Source organism: Syngnathus acus, chromosome 21 (assembly GCF_901709675.1).
Source record: "Syngnathus acus chromosome 21, fSynAcu1.2, whole genome shotgun sequence".
NCBI lineage: Eukaryota > Metazoa > Chordata > Actinopteri > Syngnathiformes > Syngnathidae > Syngnathus > Syngnathus acus.
The window spans coordinates 10822348-10847584 of NC_051105.1; the positions used below are offsets into that span (position 1 = coordinate 10822348).

Below are 25237 nucleotides of genomic sequence, written 5' to 3' on the forward strand. Positions count from 1 at the left end.
CTTTATTACAGGCTTTACTTTGTTCTGACATCCATAAACGCATCTTGTGCATCTGACGCAAAACTAGTGATGCGTTCACCGCAACGCAAACTGCTGTCATTAGATTATGAAGACGTGAAAATGCCTTTCAGGCCAAGTGTTGTCATAGTCGAGGCTCCTCGTGAACGCGCAGCCAGCTCATTAGGAGCTCTCCTTTGAATTTGGCTCTCTCCTGCAGGGATCATGCGCAGTGCGCAGCGCGCCTGCCTCCCCTCCAGTCGGCCGAGCAGCTGTCCAAGGGCTTGGAATTCCAACATGGCAGAGGCAGTGGTCAGTCTCGCTCGCAGCAGCAACTTGGAATGCTCTCCGCTGTCGAGCCGCGGCTCCGGCAGCCTTTAACGCCCCGCAACAGCCTGCACACCGCCGCACTCGGATCGATGCTCGCGTGAAAGCCTGCAGCCGTCCTGTCACCTACACAGGTAAGCCTTGCATGCATCCTCCTTCCGTGATATTCATTTTATTTATTTATTTTTATTATATATATATATATATATATATATATATATATATATATATATATATATATATATATATATATATATATATATAATTATTATTTTTTGTGATTACACGCTCCACGCGAGTCTCCTCTCACTGTTGCCGTCTATTCGAATGCGTCTATGCAGCTCCATCGCCTCCAAACACGCGTGACAAGACGACGCGCTGCGGGATAATGACGCACGATTTGAATAAGTTGAAACAAGTTTGTGCACGTTGATTAGAAAGCAAGCGGGCGGAAAAACTTGACGCATTCACAAGCAAGACTCGCTACATCAACTGTTTTGCAAGTAATCTATTTCCAAAAGTAAAGGGGAGGAGGAAGAGGAGGGGGTTTGCTCTTCCTCGAATGGGCGGCATGAGCAACGTGTGTGTGTATGTGTGTGTCCATGTCATCGTCAGTGTGTCTCATCAGGCTATTGCAAGAAGTGTCACACTCCTGTGCAGCCCTTTCCCCCCCCCCCCTCCCAAATACATCTTCGTTGTCCTCCTCTTCCTCCTCGCATGCATGCGCGGGGATTTGCGTGGACACAACACGGAGCCGTGCGTTAAAAAAAAAAAAAAATCATTTGTGTGTGTGTTTGTGTGAAAGTTGTGAAAGGAGATCTCGCGTGGCTGCAATGAGAAGCAAGCCGTTGGAATTCCACCTGGTGAACGTTGCGAATCTGCCGTCTTCCTTCTCTTCTTCTTCCCGGGCGTGAAGACATGATTACGAGCACCAGCTTTTATGGTATGTCCCCCTTTTTTTGATATTAACATCAATTATCTCTGCTGTGCCTTTTAATAGCCACGAGAAAAGCTTGCTTTTGTGTATGTGCATGCAAAGTCCCCCCATACACATATTATTATTTGTTCCTAATGTACAGTATGTGACAGTTAAGACCTTTGTGGAAAGTCATGTTCCATTTCTAATCAATAGATGTGACACTATCAATTAGGTCCTCAGTACAGCTCATTAGGAAGACTAAAGGAGTAGAACCACCTTTAATTATATTCCTGCAATTGCCGCAATTCAAGGTTTCCTCTCTTTTTTTTTTTTGCTGGCAAAACACCGCTGTCGCATCCCACTTATGTGTGATTAATATGAATTCTTTGATATTGTTTATCAAGTTTTAACAATGGATAAAAGGAGCTTTGAGCGACATGTGATGCTTGAGTTTGTGGGTAAATTCATAAAATTTTTAGTCACTCTGCATTGTATGAGTTTGATAATTACAGAAAAACAACAGAACAGAAATCTGGTTTAAAATTACATGTAGGACAATTTATTATCGACTGGAATATTATTTTGGACACTGTGATGATGCATGAATCATACATCCATACAAATATGCTTCATACTTTTAGGCTTATTTAAATGCAAGAGTTTTGCAGACACCTAATTAAAAATGACTGTCAAGTGTTTATGACAAATCAGTACGCACATAGAAAAACAGTTAAATTGTAAACACACACACACACAAAGTGAGCACAAGTAGTTGTCTTTAGCAGGCAATGTGTCCTAAGTGAACCACGTCCACCTCCGTAGACCAAAGCACTTAATTGTATTCAAACATTTCATTTGCATGTTTCCGCCCGCTTCTGCAGAGGAAATTAGCATCATCAGCAATGAGCTGAAGTATGTTTTCATTCCTCTTGACAAAAAAAAAAACCAAAAAAAAAACCAGCATTCCAGCACCCGACATTCAGCGGGGAGGTGGAAAACAAAATGTAGTGTACATCCATTATCTTGGAGTGTTTGCTTCTAATGTGTTGTTGGAAAGTGGGATTTTAAATTTGTTGTTCAGATTTTTTTTTTCCTAATTGAGGTTGTGCTTAGTTATTTGTACTTGAAAAAAAATGTCATCCTACTTTTTTTTTTTGTCCACTAATTTTACCAGCATTTGGTAATTGGAAATGTATGTAGAATGTTAAATAAAAAATATTTATAAATGATTCATAATTTTTTTTTAAATATCCTAATTACCGTAATATTAAGGTCAATATAAAATTCCACCTTTTCCAAATATGATAATGCTCGAATTATATCGACACTGGCCTACTACACACATTCATTATTGTAGTGGTGCACAAGTGGACACGACTTTCTGTATTGTGTACTTTTATTTATTTATAGAGTGCACTTCCACACCACTGCAAACTACAGCCACGGTAGCATTTATTAATAAATGATTGTTTTTTTTATTTTTTTACACGGACATCATTTTCAATTCAGCTCTCATGTTGAATGCAATTAGACTGGTCATGTGTACCTAATGAAGTGTCCAGTGAGCCCACAAGTACATTTTTTTTTTTCTTTTTCGGGAGGGTCCCTATGGTGTTGATGGGTGGCAGGTCCTTACTTAACCTCGCTCAGGCACCTCCGGCAGCTTGCGTCACATCTTGAGAATGAAGATATTAATCCAAGTTGTTGCTTTGATACTAAACCTCGGCAGCGTCATGTGATGACAGAGCGCTCGCTTGCTCGTTCGCCCCTTGTTTTCATCCGCCACTCTGCTGAATGTCACACACATTCACACTTTGAAACGCTGCCGCTAAATGAGAACAAGAAGCTCATGTGAAGGACATGGAGAATACCTTGAACACCTTTGCTGCTTTACCAGTTTTGTTTTATGTAGTCAGAGAAGAAGTGTGATATTTTTTTCCCCCCTCTCTCGCTCTGGCTGCTTTATTAACTTATTTATTATTAATGTACAAATGTGTAGATTGCGAGAGTTTAAATTCTGTGAAATACTTTTTAATGAACGCGATGTGTATGTCACAACCTTTAGTCCATCAGTGTTCCTAGTAGATTAGAGGCGGTTCCTATTTTTTTGCCACTCTTGTGTAGCTAATCACCCAAATATTAAAAATGCGCTTTCAGAAAATTTACATGACAATGTAAATGTTATGTACACAGTTTGACTTGTTCCCCAGATCCAAAAAGTGTCCATTGAATTAAATCCTCATTACTATAGCGGCGGATTTTTTGCTCTAATATTCAAAATCTGTCAAAAATATTGTTCTTTGCTTTCACAAGCTAACGCTCCAAATGTTTTGGTCATAAAAATGTAATAGGGTTACACCTCCACACGAGATGTCAAAGTCAATAAATATTGAACATTATAATGCCATTTTCCTCATAGCTGTTCAAAAATGTGTTCATAGACGACTTAATGCGTTACATGCGCGTTTGATTCCCCGACGACTTGATTGGCACGTGTGTTTGAGTTCAATGCGGTGTGTGAGCCCCCTCTCTAAACGATCATCCCATAATGGGCAGTGTGTAACACCATTAGTGACGGCGTAAATTGACAGCGCGGGCCCACAGCGGCGCTAGGAGGGAGCCGTAAACATCAACACTGACACTCCATGTATGTGCGCTAATGGTGACAAGGAAAGGCGGCTCGTGATTACCTTGCGGTGTAATAAAAAAAAAAAAAAAACACAGCCCCTGGCATGTCAGTGTTGCTCTTGTAAATCAATACGATGTTCATCTTTGGAGATTTAACATGAAGCCCTTTGACTAGACTATAAGGACAAGATGTTAAGTCATTTTGATACCAAAAGCAAAAAAAAAAAAAAAAAGGTCCCCGGTGGGAGCGCGCCACTCCAAACAAAACGTATTCCTCCTTCCCATTGCACCTGTTTTCTACGACGCGGCGCTTGCGTTCCCCCGGTGGCCGCTCACCGTGTTATCTGCGTGGACGCTGACAATCCCCGCCGTGATCTAAAGTTGGGCCCGGCCCGCGCTACAAAGTGAAGGCAGCTGTCTGTTGCTACACTCAGGGATGTGTTTGCTCTACTGCCAAGATGAAGGACCGTGAATCCTTGACATCCTCTCTTTCTAACCCTCTTCTCCCTCCCTTCCTCCCACCCAGACACATGCAACTGTCTGCTCAGCACCCCCCCACTCTTTTATTTGTCTTTTGAGTGACAGCATAGACTCTAAAATGCATCCTTTTCTTAACGTGTTTCCCTGTGTTATATTCTCTCTCTCCGAGGAAGGGCATCTGATTTGGATTCAGCAAGACAAAACAAACCAGGTTGCCTAATTAGTCATTCTGGCTGCGTGGTTTTGTCGATGGTGGCGGCGGCGTCGCGCCACGCGATCCATTCTGGGACGCTTTGGAAATGATGGAAATTGAGTTTGGGCGTTTTGGGTTCAAACGTTTTTTGGGTATTTTAAGATACAAGGCAGCGAACGTCAGGGTTATACTTGTACTTTGAATGATTTCGTAGAACTGGCAGCGTTTTCGTTATCTTGACTTTGTTATATTTTTTAACGCTCAACACTAATTTACTTGCTGAATCGTTAGTTAAGTGCAGTCAGACTTCTGGTAGAAGTTTACCACAGGAGATGTTGTTGACATACATTTGTTGGTTGACAAATTTATTCTACTCTGCTCATGCTGGTGCTCGCAATAGCGACAGCGTATTTTGTTAGCATGATTTCTAATCATGTCGCTCAGAACAGAGATAATAAATTGCAATGAATTCCATTTCTGGTTGAAAAGTCATCAAAAGCAGATTGTGGGGTAAATCTTTTTGGATTTTCCTCTAGCCTGGAGTGAAATTTTCTTTGTTCTAGTGTTCAAGTTTGATCAATATCACATAGCACGCCACCAACACAAATGTCATAAAATACAGAAATCAAGATGGTGTCTCAATTTACTCACAAATTGACTCACTTAGTGTGAACTCTTAATTTTTGGGCCCTTTCATGGAACACAAAGCTGAATATTTTCAATTCAGTTGTCTGAATGGCAACAGGTGGACACTATCTTTTTTTTTTTTTTAACTGTTTGAGATGTGTTTTTCCCAAAACGTTGGCGAAATAACATTCTAAAACATTTAAGAAACTGCACTCCCAAATTCTGAAAATGTCTCCCAACTGTTTGACTGTATTCCTCCGTTTAAACTGCACATTAACGCGTCATCAAAAACGTGTTGGCGTTCACTTTCCTAGCTTGTGCGCGTCTGTTTCTCTTTGTGCTCACCCCCCCATACCTCCTCCCCCACCCCCCGCTGCCGACCACTCCCCCACACAACCACCTTGAGGGTGCACAGAATGTCTTGTTCCCTTTCTGTCTCCTTCTATTTGTTTTTATGAGCGGCTAATCTTTGCCATGATGTTATTGCCGTCCCTGCCGTGATGTGTGGCGCGCTTGCACACGCTTGAGAGCAACATGCTTGTAGTTCACGTTTGCAGGGGCCGCTTTATCGTCGGCGCTCCCGTCTTTAGCCCGAGATGTTTCTTCATCTCGGAAGGAGTGAAGGTAGTCGGATGCCTACTGGGCATTGGCCAGAATAGACAAAATCCCCCAGGTGTCGCAAAGTAGGTTTAGCTTGGAGCCTTCAAATGGTGCGCATTCAGTAATTATCACAACGGGCCAGGCTTTATTCGTCCCCCTCCCCTTCCTAAATCATCCATTTGATGCACTCTCGATGCTTTTGGTCGTTATTTACACGACAGCTTTCCGGCGTGTAAAATAGTCAATCATTTTGTGGTATTTATGTATTTATTTACACTGAAGGATGAATTTCTGAACACACGGTGAAGATAAACATAGGAAGAAAAACACTCGGGTATTTGTCCAAATTATTTACAATGGCTCTGAGAATCTGCACTTGTGTGACTTTTGATAATAGCCAGCTCTTTATGCCATCATTGTGCGCCTGAGTTGCTTATCATTGAGTAACCTTGGTGAAGGGAGGTGTTTTTTTTTTTCTTTTTTTTCTCCCCTCTCCTCCTCTGTCCTTCTTCCAAGGTGTTTCATTATTGCATGCTGTTGGGGAGTTTTGTATTGGGAGAATGCAGTAAGCTTTTCACAAGTGGATAAGAGAAAACTCAATATTTGGCCGTATTGAAATTCCTCCCGTGTTTCCACAATATGGTTTCGGACTAATCTGGCAACGGAGGCCGCCGTTTGGAACCGGACTGAAAAGCCCGCGTGGCAACAGAGGCTATTACATCACTATTTCAGCACACTTGTCAGCTTCATTACATGCAAGTCCCGCTAGCATGTGTTTGGAACTCTTTTCAACAAGCTGAAAACTCTGAGAGCAATACCCCGCCGGCTTTCACGCCGACAAATTGAACAGAAGCTCATCTTTAGTTGGGAATTTCAGTTTGAATTAATTTTTGCAGACGAAGGGTGCCGTGGACTTAATGTAGCATCAATGTCATTGGTTTGATCTGGTTGGAGCGCAATATGTCGTAGTTTGCATATTGGAATATGCAAGGCGGTGATTATTATACATATATGCAGATATTAACTTGTTTATAGAATAAGCTCATATTTAGTGCCGCAAAGTGCAACCATATGCATGCGCGACTCCAGCGACAATCACTGGCCTCATCTTTCTTCGTTATTTGCCAAATTGAATTTCAAGATAATGATTTGACTTTTTTTTTTTTTACACAAGTAAGCATTTACTGTACCGTAATTTTCGGACTATAAGTCGCACCGGAGTATAAGTCGCACCAGCCATAAAATGCCCAAAATAGTGAAAAAAACCCATATATATGTATATAAATCGCTCCTGAGTATAAGTCGCCCCCCACCCAAACTATGAAAAAAAAACGCGACTTATAGTTCCGAAAATTACGGTACATTGCCGAAATGGCTCTCTTGGGAATTTTATTTTTTTTAAAAACCAATTAATTTATAACAACATATACTGCGTATAGTGCAGCCTTTTTTCATTTCATTGAAAAGAGGCCATAGAAATACATACCTGAAGACCTTGACCATTACTGATTAGAAATTAAGCCATTACTGCAAATAATAGCACTACCAGCATAGCATGTCCGCCTTATTTTTTTTCCATTCTTTTCATTATTAATGAATAACATTTGCCTCCTTTGATAACAACGTTACTATTCCAGTTCAAAAGCAATTCCTTTGCAAAATGACTTTTTCTGTTTTCAGGTGTTGGTACCAGAGCTCAACTATTTTGAATTTGTTTTGTGACTCTTTTAATAGAAAAATAAAAAAATTTGAAATTTGCATTCTACTACATTGCAATGCCGATTTAAATTCAATGATTTGTTGAAATAAATAAAATAATCAATACATCTACAAATATGAACTCGTGCTGTAAATACAATCCACCCAAATGTATGTCAAACTACTAAATTCAGTTGAAATTATACTCCTTCCATGTACATAGTGGTCAGAAAAGATGGCAGCAATGGAGGTCCTTAACAATTCATTCATCGTGCGCAGAGCAGATCACCTGACGGCGGGTCGGCAGAATGCCAGACACTAGCTGGGTGGGTGGGTGAGGGAGGGGGGGGGGGTCTGTAGGAGGAAGAGGCTTCTGGTGCCAAGGATGGGAAGGGCAGGAGGGGGTGGAGGGCTTGTATGCTGCCTGACGGAGTGGAGAGGAGACGAGGAATGTGATGAGCGGAGGAGGGGAGGCGGTGGAGGAGGAGGAGGGAGGGAGGGGTGGAGGCCAGCCAGGCTCGTATTTGCTGTCGTGTAGTTTTAAGGCGTTCGACTGCAGCCAGGCAGCGGGTATCTGCAGTGACACTGTGACATGACTACGGCAGCCAGCTCTGCCACTGACCAGCTTATCAGGCTGCAGCCAGCTGTGTTAGTCAACTGCTAGAATCGCAAATATCTTCTTTAAGTTCAGTCATACGGCAGCGCCTCCAGATACAAGTGGCATTTGTCACGTGACCATGCTTGTAACTTAAAGCATGTGCATTGCAAATGAGCTGAAATTGAAATAACATTCATCTTAAAGAATTGTAAATGTTTTGCCACTTTCTGTAATGGACATTGTGCTACTCCTTCTGGTGCGTGTGCCTTGACCACCTGGGGGCAGTATAATACAGCCAAGTCGTTCTTTACAGAGGACAAAGAATATATGCGAGTTAGGGCTTGCGCGATTATGGTCAAAACAATCCTCCGGATTATTTGTATCGGTATTGTAATCATGATTATTCATTGTTACCAAAAAACATGTACAGTTAAAATGTTGTTTCGCTCATTAGCATTAGATAAATAGGCTAAAGCTGAAGCTATTTGTTTATAACGTCATTATTTTAGTTTTTTATTTGATGATAATCTTCAACTGGGAATGGTGATAAACAAAAAATGGTTCAATATCTGCCAAATTACGGCATTTTGTGAAAAATAAACAGCTGAACAACAGCACAATATCTCCCAAAACTATAATCGCCTCATTGTATGTCACCACTGTATTTTCATTGTTACTATTATGAGTCTCGCGTGTGGCCTATTTGACTGTGCCTTTCAAACTCCACCTGGAATTAAATAATTTAACAAGAAGAAAAAACATATAAGAAATGAGCACTCTAGAGTTCAGTATCATCCGAGAGCTTGAATGAGGGCTGAAGCTCCTTTTGTGTTCATTAACAGGAAATCACCTTTGGGAGCTCTGTTGACTGCACGCTCTGAAATAACTGGTACGGTTCCATCGCTCATTTGCCTGCTCGCTCACTTCCACGCAAAGTGTCATGTGACCATATCGACACTAATGCTTCTAACATTGGAACACTAATATCTACATATCTGCTATCAAGGCGCTGTATTCAATCTTAACCGTCATACAACTGTAAAAAAAAAAAAAAAAACACTCCCCTCTGCATGCTGTGACAGTTGCATAGCGTGTAGCAAAAATGTAGACAGCAAATTTCAGAAGGCCGCCGTGTCTAGCTGGAAGGTCATTCTCGACCCATAAACACTAAACACAGCTGACTTTGCACTCTACATTTCTTTCTTCTTTTTCGATTAACGTCAACTTATTGGTACTCCAGCCATGTTCTCTTGAGCAAGCCAGGGCATATCCTATTTAAAAAAAAAAAAAAGTAAATATTATTTGCAAATTGTACACTGCGTTTATTGCTAATAGCATGTTGACATTAAGCTCATTAGAGAATTCTATTTCAAAAATAAAAATTATATAGCTAACAAGACTCGTCCGAGATTTGAATCAGCTAGTCATAGTTTAAATGTATCCAGAAATTCAGATAAATTATTTAATTCTGACCAATTGCAAGGATATTTCCATTACAATAAAACAAAACATCATTGCAATGTTGGCCAGGAAATAAAACGCATTTGCGACCCCCTGCCGAGTTGAAGTCTCACAAGACACGCATGACGCCAGCTTGACCTCTGACCCGCTGACAATGTCCCGGCAGCTTTAAAAAAAAGTTGTTGCTGCTTCTCATTTATTTGTAGCCCGGTGCCATCTGAAATTAGCATTTTATAGCAAAATATCTGTAAGATAGAGAACAATAGCAAATTCATTTAGCCCCGGCTTCTGCATTGTCTACCTCTTCCACTTCTTTAAATGGATCCCACGAGTCGTCAGCTCTGTTGTTTCCATTATTCATTTCAAAACGTACACGGAGCACAAAGAGGCTGGAGGGGTCGAAAAATAATAATAAAAAAAAAAAGTAAAAGTGGTGGTGCATGGCAAAGACACTGCTTTATGCAAAGCGTGCCATGCCTTGGGACCCTGCCAGTTGATGTGCAGTTAGAGAAGCTGGCGCCCGGGCCGGGCCAGGCGTGTGAGCGCATGTGAGCGGTCCGCACCAGTGTGTGCGGCGCTGTCAGACTGTCAGTTAGGCCTAATGCGGCTCCCCAGAGGTACCTGGGGGAGACCCAGCTAGCACCCAGTCAGCCTCCGCTGGCGGCCAAGTGGTGACAATGGGTTCCCACAGAGAGACAAAGTGTCATAGCACGTATGTAAACTGGTGACAGATGACTGCAGACGTGTGGCCTGCAGACAGGAGGCCTGAAAGAAAAGCACTCTTCGCCCGCCCGACTTCCCATCTCGTACCCACTCGAGACCAGGCGGCTGCAGCCGTGAATACATTGACAACAAGTCAAAGGCGTGCATAAAAAAAAGAAAAAGGGATGCAAATCATTTGGCAAGAAAAGACATACTTGATTTTTTTTCTTTCTTTCCTGTTTGGCTTTGAAAAGGGCTAGCCGCAAATGGGCAAGGAGTCGCGAAGCGCTTCAGGCAGCTTTTCTAGGCCACAGGTCACAGGGGTCAGTGTTACACTCCCCGCAGCCTTACTTCAACCCAGGGTCTGTAAATAGAACATGCAACGTCATCCAGCCAGGAGGGAGGTAGATTCCAGATCTCCGTAACTGGCCATGGAATCCGCTTGTGTAGTTGACCCCCAGTGATTGAAACCCGCAATATTGTTATTAAACGCATAGCCAAATGAGCAAGACTGTACAAAGCGGACCGGTATATTTAGATTCATCACTGGCAGCCTTTTTACACATCATCCAAGGAGCTCACGTCAGCCACAGGAAGATTCTTATCAACGGTCTGCCCACTAAGGACCTTTTATAAGTGTTCTGACAAACTGTTAATCAAATTCAAATCGACTTCGCAATGTAGTAGAATGCTATTTTCAAATCAAGCAGCCTGCAATTGGGGAAAAAAATACTTTATTTTTATTTATTTCAGCAGGCCTTTATTTATTTATTTATTTATATCAAAGATGTATTTATTTATTTATTGTCAAGATTTTAGTGATTGAATTTATTTATTTATTGATTGCCAAGATTTTAGTTCATTTATTTCTCTTTTTTTTTTTTTTAGTTATTTATTATCCAGCTCTACTAATCAGATATTTCTGGGGGAAAAAAAAAATCTAGATTTTTCCACAAATATTTTCACTTTATCAACATTTTGGCATTGGTGAAGTGCTGCCCTCCGCAGAATGAAATCTAGTTATTATAAAATTGTTAAAACAACATTTAGTGTTGCAAGACTTGGTAGTTTACCTCCCACTTATTTCAGATTTGACATAGGTTAACATTTCCCTCTATTCATATAAAATGGCCGGCCATCATTTTCCTGGCAACCTCCCTTCCCTACCCTTGCCTTCCCTTTTCTCATTTCAATTCGTCTCTTTGAAGGTTGGCGCCCACCATCCTTTCTTCACGTTGTTGTACAGATAATTCTAATTAACACTTAGCGCTCGCTTTCAAAGCCCTTTTTTCTCTCCGTGGTGAAAATGCAGACAAGGTCTATACGGGCGGACTTGAAACGTGGCACATTAAGCGACTCAAACAAAAAAAAAAAGTCTTTTAGATGAGTTCAAATATTGTTTCAGGGTTTTGAAGCCATTTGAGTATTGAATTATTAGCACCAATTTTTTTGTTCTTTAAGTGCCGACTACTCGCCTTTACTGCCCCCCCCTACTTCTCTTCTGACAAATCTCGCCATGTCATATTGATGTAAGATTGCCTCAGTTGTCTCATTTCACCTTTTGTCCTGCCCGTGTTGGACAAGCGATGTGAAATGTTTCCGATCACAAAAGCCGGTAGCAGTTACAGGTAAACATCCTCTTTTATTTCCCTACTTGTTGATGGTCTGGCCTTATATATATATATATATATATATATATATATATATATTTTTTTTTTTTTTTTCTTCGCCGGTGTGTGAATGCAGTCCCAGACTCATCAAATATAGACGAAGCTATACTGTCCAATCCTCTCAATGCCTATAAAGTCCGCCTTAGAAACATGAAGGTTGAGGTAATAGGAGAGACTGTGAAAACTCTTTTTTTTCCCTTTTTTTTTTTTCTATATCGAGTCGACGTACGTCCCGTGATCACAGCCGTGAAGGATGAGCTTTCTTTACAATGCGATACCCCGCTATCCTAACCTGGTTAACGCGGCTATAAAAAGTAACGGCTGGGAATGGGATCAGTGAATAAGATAACCTGTTCGCTTTCCAATGAGGCTTGGCTTCATACGCATACGACCGCCTCCCGGTGCCATTAAACGGCTTCATTACAGTAAACGTCAGCACTTGCTAAATAGAACAGAACATGGAAAATCCCATAAAATGCTCTCCCCAGCTGTTTACATTTAGAATCTTTGATTAGTTTTTTTCTTTGAGAGATAACAGGACATTTGGGAATCAAGATGTTAGCGAGTAGCATTTGGTCAATGAGGCTTCATGTAGCAAGGTCACAATGCACGTCTCTTCGCTCCGAGTGTGCGGTAACCCCTTGTGTGAACGCGTAACCTCTCGAGAGGCAGATTAACCACAGAGGTCTACAAAAATCATTGCGTCTACCGGATTTTTTTTTTTCCCCCGACTACTTGACTCGGACTGTTTTGCCTTCACCGGCGAAAACGTCGTCATCCGTAGCACGCACAACAGAACATTACGAGTCCTGCCTCCTCCAATTGTCTTGTAGTGAACTCGCGTGTCAAGGGCTGTTCTTTGAGCATTTGTGTGGATTTAGCCACACTGAGGGTTGTAATGGGAGACGTAGCCTCAGGGGCCTCTTGGCCCGGAGAGTCATGCTTTAATGAGCATCACTGAAACTGAGAAATGACAGCTCACCGACTCTCTCAACCTCCTGATTTACTGTATTAAAGGGGAAATGGAGAAATACATGTTCCCCTCTAGCCATTAGACGTAACTTACCGCTGCGTGAGAAACCATCACCGGGGTATAAAAATATCCACGGGATTGATTCTACCAAGAACTAAGAATCATACGTATATACAGTATACTATATATATATATATATATAAAAAACAAGACAGGTTTTATATACAAAATTTTGCTTTGTTCTGATTGATTGAATTTTTATATTAATCAATGCATTTCTACATTGGAGTAAAATTTTGAATAATCATGATTCACATACTCTTGAATTCTTTGTATTCAATTTAATGATATTTTTACTGTATGGTTTTACTAAGCACAATACTGCAGAGTGCTATCTGTAGTAAAAATATCTCACAAACTAATTTTTGTTGGTGTTTTTGGGAGTGCTGGAACGGATTAATTGCATTTCCATTCATTTCAATGAGGAAAGATTGTTTGAGATACTGTGGAAGGATTTATAATGTATATTTTTCCCCAATAAAAATAATAAAGCCTATCACCTCATCTCAGAAATCCTTCACTTACAGTACAGAAAAAAGTTAATTGTTTACTCAACCTTACCAACCACTTCCATAAGGAATGATGGACAACACATTGCGTTGATTTGACTCAAAATGAACAGTTTCAATATCATGTCAGTGGACAGTGATGAGTAAAAAAAAAAAAAAAGATCCAGTTGCTATGGTGACCACGGATCACTTGCTTTCGCTGCGAACCAGCCAGGACTCCTGTCATGTTGAGTTAATGATTGCCTCCATGCCAATGTTACTTTTAAGAGTTGTACATACTTTGCTGCAGGCAGCATCAGACGTGTTGCTGTTCCACATGCATTGGCTGAAAAGTAAATAAGACTTCACAAGTGGGAGAGCAAAATAGATTGTGTACTATTATTTTCATTGAAATTTCTTGCGATCATTAGCAACGGCTGTTATTTCCTGTAGTACGAACATTTGCTTTTACAACAAATGTCTTTATGAGCTGGGCTGCCAGCGTGGGCGGTTGCTTAGGTCTATAGACAGCTTTGGGCGGTAGATGATAATTACCACTGATGAAATGCGAGCGCCGTAAGCAAGGTTACATCAGACGTGTCCGACGGCTTTTCAGGGACCCGTATGGGGACCCGACCCGTTCGCCGCCGTTGCAGTCGGCTGTTTGGCAATAGCGTTAAAATAACAACTTGAATTGTTTGCTTCCAATGTTGTCAAAAACGTGCTTAGGTCTGTTGGCAAATTTCTCGACTGTCTCTCTCTTGATAATAATATTTTTTTGGATGTAGAAACGAGCATATATTTCCTTGATGAGGTGAGACGATAGGGGAAATAAATGCGTCCCCCTTTGGTTAATAAATTAATGTAAACTCTTACTTTATTTCAATATTCATGATGGTGATTAAAAAATATTGTATGCTAGGATGAATTGGGTAGGATTCAAAACAGTGTTTAATAACTCTAGTATTTAAAAAAAAAAAAAAAGTTTTTATAAATGAACAAATCTTGCAGCAACATATGTCATTTACCCCATAATCATATTCTTCTGAAAGGAACGAACCCAGCCATTCTATCGCCCGTTATGCTCGCTTAAGCTGATGTAGTCATAGTCATTATGCTTATCGTCAGTATCTGGCTACGGAACGGCCCTTTAGGATCAATGTGCTTGATAGCGCTCAGACGTCGAGTCATTCATCAGCGTGGTGGTCAGACTGTGAAATTTACCGACAGTAGGCGTGCAAATACTCGCAATGAAGAAGACATCTCTTTTCCAAATGAGGGGTTAAATGGCACCCCGCTATCTAAAGATTGGAATTAGTGCCTCATGGAGCCATCCGTCCAGTTTAAGTAGTCTTAGCTTAATATGTGGCATGAATGAGAAAGTGATTAGAGCGCTTCAGAATTCCTCACCCCAGCCGTTCTTCGAATCTCGCCAGTAAATGCGAATAGGAGCTTGTTTTTAGCCGCGGCTGTGTAATTACTGTCTGTCGGCAATATTTGCAGGCCTGTCAAGTGTGGCCCGCGTGCGGCGAGTAAAAGCAAAAGCTCGCGTAATTATGTTTACATCCCGAGATGAATATCCAAGGATTGTAATGATCAGTAATTATAAATACTTCTCAGCATGTCTGCTGCCTCACTGGGGGCTATTGTGCGCTCTGAAGTCCAGAGTTTGTGCGGCTTAATAATGACATTGTGCGCCACTAAACGTGGAATTTTTATTTTTTATTTATTTTTTTGCACACTGCCAAGTCTGCTTTGGCTTCCAGTGCATAATCACGCTCCAGTCTGACTTTAAAGAGCTCATTACAGTTAGTTTTCTAAAGAGGCGCTTATTAAACACAGTTACCTAATAAGCATCTTGGGTGGTGCAAATTGGTAAAAATGGTAATGACACTGATTAGACCACGTTTCAATTATGACAGCTTTCCCTCCCCCCATCTCCCTCAATGCTCCCTTCCCCCAAGCCAAAAACAGAGGAAGGAAAGTCCACCTCTCCGTGCCCCCCCCCCCCCCCCTTACACACATACACACACACAGAGAAAAAGGAAAAGAAAACGGCGCTGCCACCTCGGTGCTTCCTTTCAGCCGGACTGTAATGAATAGAGAATTGTCCAAGCGGCGGTCCAATTTACACACTGGGAAATTGGATGGACAGAGTGGAGGCCCATTCTTGTTTGCTTAAAAAACGGTGTCGGCAACCAGATTAATAGTTCCCAAAAAGGTCAACATTTCTGTTTCATCCATGCTGATCACTGAACCTGAAATTAAACAGCGTAGCGTCGCATATCTGCGTGTCATCGCAGTGTCAAATGCGTGTTTTGACCCACCGGTGGCTGTTTTCAAATGAAACCTTTCTGCCTTTATTTTTACGGAAAAGCTGCTTTCGATTTAGTCCTGAGAGGATGAAAATTGCATTTAAATGAATTTGTACACATTGACCAAAAATAGTGACTTGAAATTCTGAAATGGTCAACCAGGATTGGCTAACACAGGCTGCGTTTGATGCAGGCTGATCAGTGGAATTTGATCTGGAAGCCCTCAGGCTATCTGCAATAATTCCATAAGTTGAATCTAATTATAGCGCCTCACATAAAACAAAAGAACCTGCGGATGTTCAAGTGGACATTCTATGCAGAGAGCCAGTCGCGTCAAAATGTGTCTAAAAGCTTCTTTTTTTTTTGTATCTGCTATCCTTAATAATATGAATGGATAAAGATTCAAAACAGAGCAATTAAGATCTTTATTTTTAAAAAAAAAAAAGTATTCTTGCACAGAACGCTCTTTTACTTCGCTTTTAAATATCTTGACCTCTGCTTTGAAATATTGTACTTTTAAATACGGTAGATGAAGCATATTGAGTGCGTCATAAATCGGTGATTCGTTGGAAATTAACTAATTTTCCTTTATTGGCCATATGTTATGAAGAGTAACAGCACTTCCTTAATTTTTAATAGTTCATTTGCATCAAGCTCTATAGTGTATAAAACAAATGTACTAGCAGCAGATGAACATTTTTGTACATAACGTGGGCCACTTAAAAATGGACGACGGACCTCAAATGGGCCGCGGGCCACAGTTTTCCCCCCAATGCCCTGGTTAGTGGTGAACGTCTAGAAAATGTGTTATTCTTATAAATAAAATAATTAAAATAAATATGCACGCTAGGCTTTTTGTGCATCTGTGTAAAGTTCTACATTTTACATCTAAAGAAACACTGTGTGTAAAATAGTAGACTTAATGAACTACTTTTTCTGTTATGAATCAAGTCATTTTTCCTATCGCACCCGGACATGAAATCTGTTTTCAATGTCATGTTGCGGCACCAATCAAAAAGCCTTTGTGTTGTGCAGTGTGCTTGCTTCAGGTAATCATCTTGGATGGTTCATTATGTGAAAAACTGGATGCTTGTGGATGACAAGTACACTTTGCAAGTAGCACCTCTTTGATTGCCCTAAGTGGCACATTGTTCAGAGGCCATTAACAATAACAGAGGAATCGCACTCAATAAGCCCCCCGTTGCAATTTTGCTATCGACAAAATGCGGCTTGAGTGGTAATGAGTGATTTTGACCAAATCTATCGCTGAGTCTCTCGGTTCACCGAGCGCCACGATTCCGGATTCCGCCTCATATGTGGGAGAACATTTGAAACTATTAGGAAAAATGCAAGAATTGTTGGGTTAGCGCCAGGATAACCCGCCTTGAGATAAACACTCGAAACCTAGCAAAGCAGTGGAGAAGATAATATTTACATCGATGCAGATGTACGCATACATAGAGAATTGGCCAAAAGCGTTCCGAGCATTTACTTGAAGTGGATGATGGCAGAAATGTTTCAATCTGGAGGGTTTTGTAGCCAACAACACTTGGAGATGAAATGACTTGTTTCTGCTGTTTGAAATCATTACCCTGCAATACGGAATGTAATTGAAGTGTTTATTGAAGTGTTCCGTACTTTAAGTAGATATGGCTCACGATAAATTGTGTTGCAGTTTTCTGGCCATGGTAGTTGTCCAACTTGATGCAAATGTAATTCGGCTCAAATAAGTGCAAAAATAGTTGGTTATATCATATATCATGGATAAACTTGACATTGCGTATCCAATTCATCGATAAATATTTTGATCGTTAATCAATTGAAATTAATTTGAAATTATCAAAATTCTCTAAATAATAAGTATTCTTGGATTTCTGTCATCATACATAAAAGCAGATTTTTTTTTAGTATCTGCAGATTGTTTTTTACTTTTACTTTGGAAAACGATTTTCAACATTTTTGCTGTTTTTCTTACGTGTTACAAAACAAACAAAAAACAGAATCATAAATGGAAATTTTCTTTTCTTTTCAAATCTTGTCCTGATTATGAATAAAATAATGAAAATAAGAACATTTATTTTTGTTTAAAAATACGATTATTCAATGAATCGGCTGCAGGCCCGGTGTTACATATGTATTTTAAAATGTGTCTTCCTCTCAGTAGCTTGTGCCTAAATTTGTCTGCCAGGCTTTTTTGTTTTTTTGTTGCCTTTTCTTCCCTTTCATCATTAGCTTGGATGCTTGACAAGCATGTAAGGCATAGCATGGATCTCTTTGACTAAAACCTTGTAAATTAACGCAATTAGTGCGGCGTAATCCTGCTAATTAGCGCCTGGTGTGGTGGGTGGGCCAATGATGGAGATGGAGTCAGACGGGGAAGGGAATCATCCCTTTTTCTTTGCAGACAATAACGGCTGCGCCCCGGAGCTGCAGCTGCCCGCTGCTTCTTAAATCATGTGAAAAGGACGCGCTGCAAATACTGCAATACCCCGACGCCGCACTGCAATACCTGCTCGGCCGAGGCGCAATCGTTGCATTTGGAAATACATCGGCTCGTCCCTCATTGCTTGTTTTTGAGCAGCTGTCTATTAAACATTCATCTGGTAATCTCTCAACAAAATCCCCAAAATTACCACATGCATGAAAACATTTATTTGCGTCGGGGTTTAACTCCATCCTTGATGTCATTCACATCTCAAGGCTGAATAGGCCGGGAGACGCTCGCAGTCAAGCATGTGTTTTTTTTTTCTTTTCCTTCTCTCACCCTCCCTCGCTCTGGATGGGAAGCAGTGGGCAGACTTGATGTGGATGTAATTCCTGCTGGGCTGAGGGGTTTGTGTGATGAAAGCAACGGAGCGCTGCCAAGGAAGATTGCTTTGCTGCGCTCCTCCAAGCAGATTTGAAACTGTCTCCGAATGCTTCAGATGAGAGTTGGATTATGGACTGACCCTCGGTGTCCGCCGGTGTCATTCTGCTCCGCGTCGGGTGGATTACAGCGCAAGGCTGTCTCTCACATCCTCATCAATGCATGTTGTCTTACTGTCGTGTTGTTTGTCGGCCGCTCTGACGGTATTTAACCCTTTATCGGGCAAGGAACCCTGTTTGGAGCTTAAATGGGACTAAAAGAAAATGAATGGTCCAGTGTCTGTCCAATGCAAAACATTTGCCCTCTCGATCATTTTTGACATTTTGGTTCATCGGTTGGCTTCTTTTGACATGTGTTTCCCTTATGCGTAATACCCAGGTCTAAAGATGCAGTGGACCCCAGAGCACACACAATGGGCAGAACAACACTTTGACATCTCATCCACTACCCGCTCTCCAGCGCACAAAGTAGAGGCCTACCGGGGACACTTACAGCGAACGTACCAGTACGCGTGGGCAAACGACGATATCTCGGCACTCACCGCCTCCAACCTGCTTAAGAAGTACGCCGAGAAGTACTCCGGGATCCTCGAAGGCCCCAACGAAAGAGCCCTCCTCTGTTCCTACTCGGAAGGCACCGGCGGACTCTTGAACGGACGCAAGTCGGAGAATGAGCCCTGGCAGGAGGGGATTTACCCCATGAACTGTGCTCCAGATGTTATATCTGTGAGCAAAGCTGGAATGACAGCTGCCCTACCCCCTACAGATGCGTCAGCCAGCATAGGCAGCTCCCCGGGGGTAGCGAGCAGCTTGTCCGAGCCCAGCTATTCCAGCAGTAACTGCGGGAGCCACGCGGCCACGACTCTCCACTCGAGTCTTTCCTCTCAGGAATACAGCGCCGGCTACAACGGCTCCTACCTGCATTCCAGCTACAGCGGCCAGACCACCCCGGCCCTCCCTTCGCCGCATCCCTCTCCTTTGCACAGCGCCGGGCTCCTGCAACCCCCGCCGCCGCCACCTCCTCCCCCCGCCTTAGTGCCGAGCTACAATGGCGCGTCTCCAAACCTCCCCGGCTACAATTATCCGCCAACAGGGTATCCCTCTCAAACGGCTGTCGGCCCCGGTTATAGCCCCGGGGGAGCGCCCCCTCCTTCTGCTTATCTGCCGTCCGGGATCGCGGCGCCCACTCCCATCCCTCCCTCCAATTTGCCCGGCTACACCTACCAGTCCCACAATCACGCTCCCATCGCCCCGGCACCTTTGAACGGCAACGGGTCCAACTCGTTAAAACGAAAAGCTTTCTACATGAGCGGACACGGAGAAGTGGACTCGAGCTACGCCGACTTCAACTACAACCAGCAGCGCTCTTCTCAAAGTCCCATGTATAGACTTGCAGACAGCAGCGTTCCAGACTCCAACAGGGGCAACGGCTTTGACAGAAATGCCGAGGCCTCCTCTTTGGCATTCAAGACGACCAAAGCTTCTGATCAGCAAAGAAAATTCAACATACACCCTAGCGGGACTCTGACTCCGCCGTCCTTCGGATCATCCAAAAACTCCGTGGACGATCTGCGAGCCGGCGAGACCTACGGCAAATTTGGCTCACCCATTTTGAGCGAACAAAGCGAAGAGCACAGACAGCACCTGCCTCATTCCCTGACCGGTCCCGATGTCGGTACCCCTACCTCGTCCATCCTTGCTGCGGAGGAACAACTGAAGAACAGCGACCCCAACCTGGTGGACATGGTGACGGCAGAAATTCTTCAGCAGTGCCCTCCGGTGGATTGGAGCGACATCGCCGGACTCGATTTGGCCAAAGCGGCCATCAAGGAGGAGATACTATGGCCTATTTTAAGGCCAGATATGTTCAGCGGACTTCACGCATTACCTCGTAACCTTCTATTATTCGGACCTCAGGGAACGGGGAGAACGCTGATGGCTCGCTGCATGGCCAGTCAGCTCGGGGCGGCCTTCTTGCGCCTGAGCAGCTCCGCGCTGGTCACCAAGTGGTTGGTCGAGGGAGACAAAATCATCCAGGCTTCTTTCCTGGTGGCTCGGTGTCGCCAACCGGCCGTGGTGTTCATCAGCGAGGTGGACTTACTCCTGTCGGCCCAGCTCAGCGAGGACAGCCCGGTGAGTCGACTGAAGGCCGAGCTCCTCATGCAGCTCGACGGTGTTTTGTCTTCTGCCGAGGACCACGTTCTTGTGGTCTGCTCCACCAGTAAACCCGAAGAGATCCCGGAGTCCCTGAGGAGGTACTTTACCAAACGGTTGCTTATCCCCTTACCCGACGGGACGGCAAGACACCAGATAATCAACCAAGTGCTCTCCCCGCACAACTACTGTCTTAGTGACAAAGAGATGTCATTACTGGTTCAGAGGACAGAAGGTTTTTCAGGACTGGACGTGGTTCAGCTTTGTCAAGAGGCGGCGGTAGGCGCGCTCCACGGCATCCCCGGTTCCGACCTGTCCGGTATCCACCCCAGACAAATGAGACCAGTCTCTTTTCAAGACTTTGACAATGTGTTTTGTAAATTCCAGCCCAGCATATCACAAAAAGAACTTGACACGTACAATGAATGGAACAAAACGTTTGGTTGCAGTCAATGAAATCAATGAGACGCTTCCAGCGTGATTTCTTAAAAGTGTTTGCGGTGGTCGTGGAAATCATGCACTGGGCTGGAAGAATCGCGAAAAAAAAAAAAAAGACACTCGACGTAGTCAAGGGTTTGGCATTTGAGTGCTTTAGATGTAAAATGAACCGAGCCGTAATTGGATAAATTGCTACATGGCAGGAGTTACGTATGTGCTGACTCAAAGACTTGTAAAGGAATACCCACTTGCCCCCCCTTTCTTGTTTTTGTATATACATACATATATATGACTATACTCTACTGCTGATTTTGAGATTTAGTTGCTAACAAGTGCCTGAGGTGGTGCTGGTTTAAGTTTTCTTTTTTGCCTCACAATCTTCATTGGTGACATGTGCTAATAGTGCGTTTAAAAAAAAAAAAGAAAAAAAAAAGAAGCTTTAAAATGAGACAAAAAACTGCTTTCTCTTTTCCATTAGAACAGCTGTGTCTGTTGTGTGCTCTTTGTGAACAGTTATTTTTTGAGCTAAATTCAATTTTATGGACATTATTTCAGCTTCATTTTCTGGCATATTTTGTATGTGTAAATGATTTTGTTACTGCAAAAAAAAAAAAAAAAGATCAAACATTAACATACTCACTTTTGTCCAATAAGATTCTAGCAAGGTGGTATTTTTTTCCGCTCCTCCGATGTAGATACGACTTAAAAGGGTGAATATTATTTGACAATATGACTTCACTTTAACCAATAAATTATTATGTAATCGTCGTTGGTTGTAATTCACAGTGTTTGAGCTCTTACATGTAAAATGACACCGTCCAATGTTATATTATCAATATTTTCAATACTCAGGAAAGTGATTATAGTTTTGTAATCAAGTACAGTGAAGCCCAATATTAGTCATACCCTTTGTTCTTTATATTTTTTTCAAAGTGTAAAATGATAATTCCGTACTTTTGCTTTGTGGCTGACTGCAACTTCGCTTTGACTTATTATTCGATTAATCGCGTCAGCCCTGTACTAAAATACATCATGATCTTTTAGCTGAAAATAATGCAACTGTATTATGAAAGACTCTGCATCACAAAAAAATATCTAACAGATTAAAATGTATGGCCCGCGCCATACTGATATTTTTTAAGCCGATTACAATATTCAGCTGAATAAAATTCCTTCAACCGATTCATCATACGATTCTTTTAAAAAAATGTGAAAAAATGTAAATAATTGTTTGGGGGGTCCCTTAATGTTGAAAACAATGATGATATTAATTACAGCCTAAACATCTAACTGTTTTACAATATTTTGTCCTCATTTGTTCGTAATTGTTTAATTTAATTCAACTTTCTTATCTCATTTTCATCTATCAGACCCCTCTCCAAAAACAAGAATACACTTTCCCCCAACTTTTCACAAGGGTATGGAATAATTTTGGGCTTAATTGTATATTTCCAACACTACACACCACAAGAAGACTTAGATCTGAAATTGTATCAAAACAAAAAAAAACATACGGCTATAATACCTCAGTAATGGTTTCTCCAATGAATGTATATATTTCATTTAGATTTTCTTTTTTCGAGACACATAGTCGCCTGATTTTTAGTGTTACCTTGAAATGGAACGTTGTATTATGATTACAGATTTGCCTTTGAAGAGAATGGAAGCGTTATTTATCTGGAATAGTTGCCTGCGGCTAATTCCGGAGTTATTTCCAAGGCGCTATCAGACAGAAAATCATACGCAGCGATTCTGCTCTTTGAGTTGCCCCGTTCGGAGGCTCAGCTGTACATCTCGCGTCGAGAGCCTCGTAGAATTTGAAAAAGGTGCAGACAAACATCTTGGGGTTGAGCGAGGAAAAACTGCCTGGAGCTATTTCATTCCATCCTGCTGCTGTTTTATCATTAATGAAAACGAAGGATTATGTATCTCAGTTTCTTTTCTACCTCAGTTTGTTAGTTATCTCTGAAAGACAACGATGTGACGACAGCAAATGTTTGGAAAGAATTTTATTTTTTTTTTGGCTATGTGCGACATACGTTGGGTATAAAAAGTCCACACACTTCTGTTCAAATGGCAGGTCTCTGTGATGCTTTTTTTGGTGTGTAAAAATAACTGAGGTGATGTAGTTGCACAAGTATACACGCCCTCTTGTATCTGAGATGTGGTTGGGTTTAGAATTTTAAGATTTTCACTACCCTTCGAAAAGATGAGCTGCTGGACACATGCGATAAAAGTTTTGAAATGATTAATTCTTATTTTTTTTAAATTATAAAAATGTGGCATTTGATCATGGGTGTGTAGAGTTTTTATAGCCATTGTATGAAGCAGTGCTATTCAATTATCGGCGCCTACGGCCCGGCGACATTTTAAAATATGGCCCAACTGAATTTGTAATTGAGTAAATAGGGGAATACCACTGATAATGCTCGGTCCTCATGATATCACACAATGTCGTTCTATTTCCACTTTAAACAGCTTGGTGACTTTGAAAGCAAAAAAAAAAAAAAAATCCGAATGTTTACGCAAGACGTGCTGTGACATTGTCTCAGTCTATAACTGTAACATCCACGAGTTGAGTGGCACTCCTTTGACTTGAGGGCAAGTGGCAAGATGTGACAAAGTGTTATTTTTAGACATTTATTTATACCTATTTGTTGTTATTAATCGGTACACAATCCCAGCAAGGTTTTTGGGCGTTAAAAGAAAGAACACGTTTGACAAGTGAGTTTGGCACATTTGAATGTATGATGTCTTTTGGCCTGAAACAGCACCAAACACTCGCACAGTGATTTAAAAAAAAAAAAATAGCACTCAAGTAGATAGCACTCGTTTTGTTGCACTAAACTTGATTTTAAAGGGGTCCCGTTGGTTTTTTTTCTCATTATTTACAGTTAGCATAACTTTACTTTCTGTCATTATGCACGAATGAGATTCTATACAAGAGCTCAGTTTTGATGGAGATCGTCAAAAAATATTGAAATTGCATTCAATCCAAGAGTGGTTGTTCCAGGTCTTGTATTGAATCTCATAGTGCAAAATAGTGTAAGAAGGTCCAAAGTTTGTGATCCCTATTTGTGGTTTTATATTGTGCATTGTGACACATTCTGAAATGCACAAAATAGTCCAGATGGTGTTTCGTCTCTGCGCTCTCTGTGTTGGCAATCATAGGCATTGTATTTTTTTATTTTATTTTTATTTACCTTTAATAGAATGTGTATTACTTTGTGTATTTCACTGCTGTTATTCATGAATTATTTTAACAAGAATCCACAATTTTTCCAAAATGTTTTCATAAATATTTTTTGGGGGTCTTACTGCGACTGGATAGTGTAAGTCTTACACTGGTCAATTGGTCAACTTTTTTTTTTTATGAGAGATAGATTATCATTTTTAACATTGATTTAAAAAAAAGTCTTACTTTTATCCATCACATCAGGATTGTGGGATATTTGTATTTTTTCATAATTATTTTCATATTTTTGGTTTACAAAAAAAACAATCTTTAAACGTTTACTTGCTTCTCTGAAAAAAATAATGTTGACCATAGTTATTAAATTGAAATGTCACACTTGTAAGAGTTTTTTTTTTTTAGTTTGTTTCTTTTCATCTCTAACTCTCTTTTGCTAATTGGGTTTCCCTGACCAGAAAAAAAGAATGACAAAAGTACAATGTAATGAATAATTGCACTTTTCTTGATTGAGGCCAAAGTAAAACCACTTTTTTTGGGACAGTGTGAAAGCTCAACACAAGCGTGGTGAACATGTTGATATTTTGAAATGGACCCAATCTCTCAGTTTGTATCACATTTTGTTGGATTTAACGTACAGTCCAATCATTGTTGAGAAAATGCCTCACAACCAATCTTGCACCGTTACCTGGCAATTTACATTTATTTCATTTGACGAGGAGGCGACAAGAAGCCCTTAAGAGCTTTTTTGAAAATATTTCTCAAGTATGGCACAAGGCTAAGGAGCCAAATTTGTGTGGCTTTAATTGTTAGCACTTGTCAAACGAGGACAGTCAGATCAGTTTCGCGTTTAT

General features: G+C 41.4%; 1 protein-coding gene and 1 long non-coding RNA gene across 3 annotated transcripts in view; one reads left to right on the plus strand and one right to left on the minus strand.

Moving 5' to 3' along the window:
• Positions 1-235: 235 nt before the first annotated feature.
• Positions 236-23998, plus strand: fign (fidgetin). 2 transcript variants are annotated; one of them, XM_037239058.1, is made up of 3 exons: positions 236-458; positions 1130-1267; positions 18981-23998. In XM_037239058.1, exons 2-3 carry the CDS (start codon positions 1243-1245, stop codon positions 21209-21211), a joined length of 2256 nt encoding a protein of 751 aa, XP_037094953.1. In that variant the 5' UTR covers positions 236-458; positions 1130-1242; the 3' UTR covers positions 21212-23998. The 2 variants fall into 2 exon arrangements, with proteins under 2 accessions (XP_037094953.1, XP_037094954.1); XM_037239059.1 differs by lacking the exon at positions 236-458 and having other exon boundaries at positions 921-1267.
• The window catches only part of LOC119115013, an 85257-nt gene continuing 62142 nt past the window's right edge, over positions 2123-25237 (minus strand). Inside the window, exon 5 of the long non-coding RNA XR_005096091.1 lies at positions 2123-3033. This is a non-coding gene — a long non-coding RNA (uncharacterized LOC119115013). The remainder of the gene's footprint in view (positions 3034-25237) is intronic.

Bases quoted from the DNA above. Each gene is read 5' to 3' on its own strand.
- fign (XM_037239058.1), top strand. From the start codon at position 1,243: ATGATTACGAGCACCAGCTTTTATG. The intron at 1,268-18,980 runs GTATGTCCCCCT...CGTAATACCCAG, and splicing joins TACGAGCACCAGCTTTTATG to GTCTAAAGATGCAGTGGACC.